This window comes from Vipera berus, assembly GCF_964194415.1.
Source record: "Vipera berus genome assembly, chromosome: 2".
NCBI lineage: Eukaryota > Metazoa > Chordata > Lepidosauria > Squamata > Viperidae > Vipera > Vipera berus.
The window spans coordinates 53,478,564-53,488,337 of record NC_138203.1 but is presented as its reverse complement, the minus strand read 5'-3'; the positions used below and the strand labels follow the sequence as shown (position 1 = coordinate 53,488,337).

At 38.0% G+C, this 9,774-nt stretch overlaps 1 protein-coding gene across 1 annotated transcript in view; it reads right to left on the bottom strand.

Moving 5' to 3' along the window:
- Window positions 1-499: 499 nt before the first annotated feature.
- HSD17B4 (hydroxysteroid 17-beta dehydrogenase 4) overlaps window positions 500-9,774 on the bottom strand; it is a 69,918-nt gene continuing 60,643 nt past the window's right edge. The window contains exons 23-24 of the mRNA XM_081321586.1: window positions 2,747-2,874; window positions 500-1,039 (exon numbers count right to left, since the gene is read on the bottom strand). Coding sequence (XP_081177712.1) covers window positions 950-1,039; window positions 2,747-2,874 — 218 coding nt within the window. The 3' untranslated portion in view covers window positions 500-949. The remainder of the gene's footprint in view (window positions 1,040-2,746; window positions 2,875-9,774) is intronic.

Genomic DNA, 9,774 nt, shown 5'->3' with positions numbered 1-9,774 from the left:
ATGCAGGTTAACTAATCTCTGTTAGAAACTCAGATTAAGAAATGAAGAGGAACAAAACAGGACATGGCAAACTATAACATGTAGTATGACCAGGAAAAAAATAATCTCACCATTTCTTCTATATACCTCAATTATTTAAAATTAGAAATCTGTGAGCAGAACCAAATATATAATTATCCCTTCTGAATAGCATCTAGTCAATCAAGTTAGTTAGTAGCTCCTGTAATCCTAGGATCTACCATAGGCTAAAAATTAATACACCCATCTCCAAAGTTCTTTAGCTTATATAATTTTTTTCTAAATAACAAATTATTTTATGTTAGTGTTTATTGCAGGTTGCAGACTCACCAAGCACTTCAAAGTAAAATACAATAAAATACACACACACCCTATCTCCTTAATATAACCAGTAATCAATTCCCAGTTAATTTGCTTTTAAGCAAATGATGAATTCTATAGCTAAGGAACTAATTAACTAAGAAATTGTTTTACGCCACTGACAGGAAGAAGAAACAAAATCAGGTGGTTAGTATCAAACAAAGTTTATTTACTTATATTTAGATTTCATAAGAAATATATTAATTGCATTTTTAATTAAGGAAGAATAAGAAAAAGGCATAAATCAAGCGTCCCCAATAAGATGCTCTCACAGTGGAATTGTATGACAAAACCCCATCAACTGCAATATTAAAGACACCAGCCAGAGGAAATCTGGTACAAAGCCTTGCAATATAGAATAAAAGAGAAGAAACAGTAATATAATCCACTGTCTGAATCTGCAAGAATCAAGACTACTTTCATCTTAGCAATAAAGTGTTTTGGAAATTATCTAATGCAGAATTAGTATAACATTTCAGGTTGTTCTAAAAATGAAAGAGCTGTTTCTTTGTCTTTCTAGTTGAAATTGTTTCCTTTTTGCTTCAGAAGGTAAATCATTTCAGCAAGAAATTCACAGCTTTGCATATTGTTGGAGTATCGTCCCCAGTTTCTGGCTCAGTATGATGTTTCCTTTAACTTTTAGCTTACCAGAGATGAATGCCTATAGTGGGAAAAGGAAAGAAAAACAATTAAGTGTGCCTGAAAGTGGCACCTCCGAAACCCTATACACAGTAACCACAATTAGACACATACTTCAACTACAGTCAAATAAAAGAAATAAAACCAAACATTATGACTATTTTCAGTACCCAGTGTGGTCACCTTCATTAGATAACTTGCCAAGATTGTGGAGAAGACATAAGCAGAAGAAAAGCAGTAGAGAGGGAAGAATTGTTCCTTCTCTTCATTGTGCTTAAAATCCTTTGTATACATAAAGTTTTTACTGTAGCAATAAATGTGAGGAACTTGCCTTCATTTTGAAAATCTGAGAATAATTTCATCTGGGCTTTAAATATTATGCTTTACAGCCTTATTACACTGTCATGAAACCCTTATAATTGCAACATTTTGATACTGTATTCAAGAAATCAGCAATGCTTCCAATACCTCTAAACACCCAACCAAAAACTAAACTCCACAATTTTAAGAAAAGAGGCTGAAAACTGGAGACACTGAAATTTCAACTGATGTGTAATTCTTGGCCAAGTTTATTTTTAAGTTGGTTTTGATACCTGAGCTACTGTGCTTGAAAATCTTTAAAAACTGATGCATATCACAAGTGAAGACACACACACACCCCTATAAACCCAGAGAGGAAAGAATTCAGGGGAAAAATGAGATTTGTTGCATATATGGAACACCCACACACCCAGAGAGGGAAGAATTCAGGGGGGAGAAATGACATTTGTTGCATATATGGAACATTTGCAAGTTTAGGTGTACAAAGTTTATGAGGTTAACAGGAGACTTACACACACACACACATATATTCCTCTTTGCAGAGAGAAAAGAGTCCTTTTTCAGGTAAAAGAATGTGAATATATTGCTCCCTCCTTTCATTTCCCCCCCAAAATAAACATCCTGGGAGGTAGTTTAGGCTGGCCTAAAATTATGTATTGTCTTTTTCCCCCCTACTTATTTATTTATTTACGCCCACTTTGCAAGTTGATGTCATGCTGGCCCCACAACTGTGGAAACGTCTTTGGACAGGGCTGACTCAACAGCCCTTGAAACGAAGATGAGCACCACCTCCTACAGTCGGCAATGACTAGGCGATTAAAATCTGCAGGAACTCTTGACCTTTACCACTTTGTGAGTACAGGTAGTCCTCGGCTTACAACCAGTCAAAGCATTCCAAATTACAATGGCAAAGCGACCTATGACCATTTTCACACTTACGAACATTGCAGCATCCCCCACGATCACGTGATCAAAATCCAGACCCTTGGCAACTGACTCATGTTTATGACGGTTGCAGTGTCCCAGGCTCATGCAATCACTTTTTGTGACTTCTGACAACAAAGTCAATGGAGAAGCCAGATTCATTTACTAACTTAACAACTGCAGTGATTCACTCAACAACTGTAGCAAGAAATGTTGTAAAATGGGGGCAAAAATCACTTGACAATAGTCTCACTTTGCAATAGAAATTTTTACTTCAGTTGTAGTCATAAGTTGAGGACTACCTATACATCCAAAGTTGGATCATATAATTTAAAGCAGAGTTAACATTATGGCAGTGTAGACCATGATTAATAACAAAAGGTTGGTTTCATAGCAGCAGCTAAGCGTAAATGCAAGCTGATTATTTTCATACCGATGTTCTACTTAATAAGTTACAGCTTGTTGCAAACATTTGTATGTATACCTGCTGTGGATTGATCTTGCCTAGTATTAAGTTCATAAAGTCTTCATCTGACACAATGAAAATAGTATCAGCTTTTCCACGGGCAGGTCCTTGGTATAACTCTCCAGAGCCATTCTTTAAGTCTATGGCTGGTGGGGGAAAAAGATACCAAAAAGGAACATTAAGAGAAGGAAGAAATGTGAACTTAATTATTTAAAACTCTATGCAGTAGCATTGGAAGGGGAAAAATTAATGAAGAAAATCAGAGGAAAAGCTGCATGCTTCCTGGGAAACATATTATTCTACCCAAAAACTTTAGATCAAGATAGGTGTTGTAAATACAGGACAGAATACTAGTAACTGAAGAAAATGAGCTTAATTTATAAATGGAATTAGTTTAAACAGATTTTTTAAAAAATATATCAAATAGGAAATAATATAGACACAGAAATTATGAAAACCACTCTCGTACCACTTAGTTTCAAACTTCTAACCATAGACTTCTTAATTTAATAAAGCACAGAAGTAATAACATATATCTAATTATGTGCATCCCATGCACTCATTCTAGTCATTAATCATTCTACTTTCTGTATTAATATGCTAACAGAATGGTTGTAGTTAAGGGACAAATGCAAAGCTTTCCATACTGACTTTTCCCCAGGTACAGTACTTAAGCCCTTTCATCTCATTCAGATTATGATATGCTGGTTAAATCTCCAATTTCCCAGAGACTACCTTCAATTAAGTATCTCAATGAAGATATTGTTCACATGCTTTAACAGCTATTTATTCAAGAAAACTTTCAGAAAAAGCACTGGTATTTTTCTAAACTGAGTAAGACAGACATGGGGAACATTTAAGATCTTTTCTTTCTTAACTAATCTGAGATATAGGCTGAACTGGAAATGGTATCTTTTATCTAAGTAGCTAAAACATATAAGGAATGGTTGCTAGAACTGGGTATGTCTAGTCTAATGAAGAGAAGGATGAGGGGTGACATGATAGCAGTCTTCCAATACCTCAGGGGCTGCCACAAAGAAGAGGGAGTCAAGCTATTTTCCAAAGGACCTGAAGGCAGGGCAAGAAGCAACAGATGGAAACTAACGAAAGAGAGAAGCAACCTAGAACTAAGGAGAAACTTCCTGACAGTTAGGACAATTAATCAGTGGAACAACCTGCATCCAGAAACTGAATGTTCCAACACTGGAAGTTTTTAAGGAGAGCCTGGACAGCCATTTGTCTGAAATGGTATAGGTTTTCCTGCCTGAGCAGGGGGTTGGACTAGATGACCTCCAAGGTCCCTTCCAACTTTATTATTATTATTAATATCCAACTGGAACTTGAATCAATTCAAGTAGAATCTTGTCATCTTTCAATATGAATCACAAATTCAAACTGAACCTTGGATTACTCTAATTTGAAATTTGAATAGCATTTTTGCTGATTTATTCATTCACCTGGTATGCATCATATGACATGAACATATTCTTCTCCTCTGTAACCCTCTAACCAGCGAAAGTGGCCAAATGTAATTAGTAAATGAACTGGACAGGCTTTTCAGAATTTAGATTCAATGTCTACCTATTTTTAAAGGTCTTTATTACCCACTACACTACAGCTTCCAATTAAGTAAGTAAAGGAAAAATGCCATAAAGAAAGGACCCATGAAATTTATTAAAAAGATTGTGTTTTGGCTTATGATTAATAACTGTAATCAAATAAATAGGTAAACAGATCTTCCAGTTCAATATGCCAATATCAACTATGTCAAGAGCAATAGCCATGGAAAGTCATCTGACTCGATCTGCAAGGACAGAACATAAGACAGAGCCTAACCCACATCATAGGTTCTTTGTACCTTCATCAAGCAAGTGCTTTTATTTAAATTTATTCTTTTTAAAAATGTTATTCTTCTTTATGGGCTTTTTTGCTGGTACTTTTCTAGATTATCTAAAACTCAGTAAGGAAAGTATTATTTCTAGCTGAGAATGGATTTTAGGAGGAGCCTTTCTATTCTATCACCTCTCATTATATTTTGACAGCACAGTATCAGCAGCAGGGTCCTTCATGTTTTTGTATCCTGTAATCTCCCAGGATTTGAAATGGATACCCAACATTAGAACCATCCTTAAAAAGGCCCAACAAAGAATGTTCTTCCTGCATCAACTTCAGACTGCCCTAGGAGCTGCTGATAAAGTTTTACAGAGGAATTATTTATTGAGTCTGTCATTTGTACTTCTATAAGTGTATAGCAACCAAACAGGACAGGTACAGATTCCAACGGATAGTTAGGACTGCAGAAAGAATAACTGCAACCAGCCTGCCTTCCATAGAAGATCTATATATTGCACAGGCCAGAAGAAGGGCTGAGAAAATAGCTAGAGACCCCTCACATCCTGGACATAAATTGTTTCAACTCTTCCCCTTGGGATACCACTATACAACTACAACTACAAGCAGGGACAGTTTTTTTTCCTTTGTGCCATCACTATGCTGAACACCTAACTCTCACAGTACTGTCTAATGTCTATGCATGTTTACCCATGTTGTATGGCTGTAATATTAGTATTATCCTTATTTTCTTTACTACTCCATCTTATTGGAATTGGTATTGTTATGATAACGATCATTATTATTCTGTTGCTTTGCATGTACACTGAGAGTTTTTGCATCAGAGACAAATTCCTGGGTGTCTGTTCACACTTGGCCAAATGAAGTATTCTAATAATTCTAATTCTAATTCTAGCTGTGGTGGTGTAGGGGATTAGAATGCAGTATTGCAGGCTAACTCTGCCCACAGCCAGGAGTTCGATCCTAACTGGTTCAAGGTTGATTCCATCCTTCCAAGGTCGGTAAAATAAGGATCCAGATTATTGGGGGTAATATGCTGAGACTGTAAACTGCTTAGAGAGGGCTGTAAAGAACTATGAAGTGATACATACAGCTATTCTGTTCTATTAATTGGTGCTCACAAGTGCTGTGAAACTGCAGAATGGAAATGAAATATACAGACATCTGCTCAGATAGCGGGCATAAATTACTCAATGTTAACTCTTACATTTGAAAAAGAGAGCCATGGCTCTACAAATTATTAAATATTTTTATCATTCACAGAAATATGCTGAATTTTCTCCATTGCATTCTTACTGAAAAGACATAACCATCCAAGACTCTAATCAAGTAACATATTTAATAAGTGTTTTTTCACAGTTGTGATTGGGAAAAACAGAAAGCAGCATACATGTATTATTTTATAAATATTTAAGGAGAAATTATTATTTAATTTTGATTTCCTAAACTCCTGTATATTACAGACTTTCTTCTTTTGTTGTTGTTGTTTTCTTTAAAACAATCAGTTTCACAAGTATCCTGAATGTCAGCCAAGTAGATCTCCTTTCTTCAAGAAATACCACTATTTCTCAAAGTGTCTGATTTTCAAAGTCCTATTTCTAGCACAAGATATACTGCCAAAATGATCTACTACAAGGTACCTAAGTTGTCAGGTATTATGATATTAGCAATGGAGAATGTTGTGACAACATTGTGTTCTGTCAATTCATGGCATGGGTCCGGATTACCTACGGGAGCACCTGCTGCCGGCATCATCTTCCCTTCGTCCAGTGCGCTCCCACAGAGAGGGCCTCCTCAGGGTGCCGTCGGTCAAAGAGTGTCAACTGGAGGCCCCCAGGGGGAGGGCGTTCTCTGTGGGCACACCAGACCTTTGGAACCGTTTACCGGTTGAGCTCCGGATGGCTCCTGACCTTCGCTCCTTCCGCCGTGACCTAAAAACTTACTTATTTGAACAAGCCGGCCTGGTCTGATGGGTTTGGGGTATTTTAATATTAATTTTATTAATTTTTATTATAATTGGGCTACTTATTTAATTCTTTTTTAACGTTTGTACATTGTATTTTATTGTATTTATTGCCTTGTACACCGCCCTGAGTCCTTCGGGAGAAGGGCGGTATAGAAATATAATAATAATAATAATAATAATAATAATAATAATAATAATAATAATAATAATAATAATAATAATAATAATTTTCATGTCTTGCAGATTTTCAGAGCTATTTCTTCTCTCACCCCATACAAGGAGTGCAAAAGACAACAATTTGGAGGCTGCCTTAATTTGTTTCTACGAGTAATATTTTCATCTAAACTAATTTTATTTTTAAAAAAACATTTTAATATAGAATATTCAATGCACATGAAAAATCTGATTTGACCTGATTGCTTAGTTTCTTTAAAAACCTGCTCCATTTTACCATAACAATTGCATAATACATGTACTGAAAGGGCTAAGTTATATTACTCATTCTGAAGAACAGAGCTTAATCAAAGTTAATGAAACAAAAAAATATATATTTTGATAGAATTGTTTTGTTAGAGGATATATGGCTTGAAATACTGGAACTTAGCTGAATACAAATTGTCTATGACAAGCACATATTAATAATCTAATGTATTGGAGAGGAATACAAGCAATGGTCAAAACACTATTGGGCAGTATTGAGTTTCAGGATTTAGTCACTGTGGTCTAGAGACTTCATGAAGTTTCACCAGCAACTATGACTACCTAGATCACACACAACTGAGAAGGAATTGACTCAGATTGTTGCAGATTGGTGAGGACTTTATCTCCAATCGATTCTTTGTGCCTGATCTTGATTGGTCATTTTAATGCTGTTTATTCTGATTTGTCCATTGTTTATGCAGCCTTAATTTCACCTGAACTAATGGGAAATTAATTCAGGTAAAGACCAGGCAAGAATCAAATATTTATTTTAAAGCCCAGTCATTCTGCTCAGTTGCCTGGGTTCTGTGCAGAGACCACCTTGCCTCTGAAAATGCCAGCTACCCTTGCCTTTGAGATTCTAGCCATGAAAGCCTATAGCAGTACATACTCAGGAAATTCTACCATGTTTTTCCCCGAAAGTAAGGCCTACCCCGAAAATAAGCCCTAGCTTAACTTTTGGAGGTAGGCCTAATATAAGCCTTTCCCCAAAAAATAAGGCCTAGTTTTGGTGCAAGGCACAGACCTAAAAATCAAGCTAGGGTGGGGTGGAGGTATGGAGCTGCCTCACGGGCCCCACACCCTCTTACCTTGCAGCCAGGCCTCGCCTGACTGGCCCAGTTCTTCTGTGGCATCTTCTGCAGCCAGGCCTGCATTTCTCCATCACAGGCCTTTCTAGAAGACCACTGCAGCCAAGAACCGAGCTATGGATTGAATCCCTAGCTCAGTATTCGGCTGCATAGGCCTTCTGGAAAGGCCTGACTACAAAATGCAGGCTGGAATGCAGCTGCAGAATTAAGCTGTTCCTTCGGCCTGAGAAGAAGTGGACTGGCTGGGTTAGGCTGTCAGTGCCAGAGATGAGTATAAAAGACAACTGCCAAAAATAAGACCTGGTGCCTCTTTTGGAGGTTAAAAAAAAAGACCCAGTCTTATTTTCGGGGAAACACAGGTAGATTCACATTTCATTTTACCCACAAAAACACCTGGTGGCTTGGTGTCTGCTAAATCATAGTCTCTGCTTATCATCAACAGTATGGGATCATATAGTAGTACAGGCCAACTATACATAGTTGCTGTTTAACTGCATATGTACAGGACTGCTTTATTGGTGTTCATATACACAAAGTTCTGGACATTTGAAAGGCGTTGCATAAATATAAATTTATTTTATTTATTTTATTGAATTTGTATACTGCCCTATTCCCGTAGGACTCAGGGCGGTTTACAGAGCAGTTGGAACCATGAAATACAAAAAAATAAAATCAAAAATCAATTAAAACAATTAAATTAAATTCAAGCCCCAAAAGTAAATCTAAAACCCAATTAAATTAAAAACCTCACAGTCTGGACCAAACAGCTCAAAAGCCAGGTTTTCAGGTCCCGGCGAAATGAGCGAAGGTCGGGGGCAGTCCTAAGTTCCGTGGGTAGTTGGTTCCATAGGGCAGGCGCACCCACAGAGAACGCCCTTCCTCTGGGAATAACCCGCCAGCATTCATTAACCGGCGGTACGCTGAGAAGGCCCTCCCTGTGGGGGCGCACAGGACGATGGGAAGATGATGCCGGCAGCAGGTGTTCCCTTAGATAGTCCGGACCCAAGCCATTTAGGGCTTTATAGGTCATTACCAGCACCTTGAATCTCACCCGGAGGGCAACCGGAAGCCAATGCAGCTCGCGGAGAAGAGGTGTTACATGGGAGTATCGGGAAGCTCCCATCACAACTCACGCGGCTGAATTCTGCACCAGTTGAAGCCTTCGAGTGGTCCTTAAGGGCAGCCCCATGTAGAGGGCATTGCAGTAGTCTAATGCTAAATAGCTTCACAAACCTAGTTAATCATCAGGGGAGGGAAGGAAAATGGTCCTGATTTAAACAAGGTATGCATGTTTGGTGGGGGGGAGGTGGAGACAAGGAATTGTCCTGATATATCAAATGCATTTCTGTGCAGCCTGCAAATAAAATATTGTTATTATTAAAATAAACTGCTAAAAGTTTCACAGTGAAGAATTCACACTCCCATTGCAAATATTAATTCTAGTTCACATACTCCAGCCGCTAAGGGACACTAATGAAATGAAGAGGTTGGCGTGATATGAGGGAGGAGGCTACAGACAATTGCACAAAGCAATAAAAGCTTTTTTGGCAGTCATGAATTTGGGAAGAATAAAATTATTGGGCATGTCAACCAGAACTGCAAATCATTTCCTTAAGGGCTTTCTCTCCCCCATCCCCTTCCTTACATGCAGCCCAAGGACATCAGGCAAAGTTGCCAGAGTTTTATTCACTGCCCACAACAGCTACAAGCTGCAGGGTCTCTGAAGGTAGCCAGAGCTCTCAGCAGTCACAGGGCCCAGAGCAGCAGAAGGCCAAGGAACAGTGACAAAGGTAGGCTGCAACACACAGTTAACAATACAAACAAACTAGCAGGTGAGACAGAAAAAGAGAAAGTGCCAGAAGCTAACATCTGCAGGTGAATTTTAGTTTACTAGTTATTAACAACAGAGGGTCCAAGAAGAAAGGTTGTGGGAAGTGACA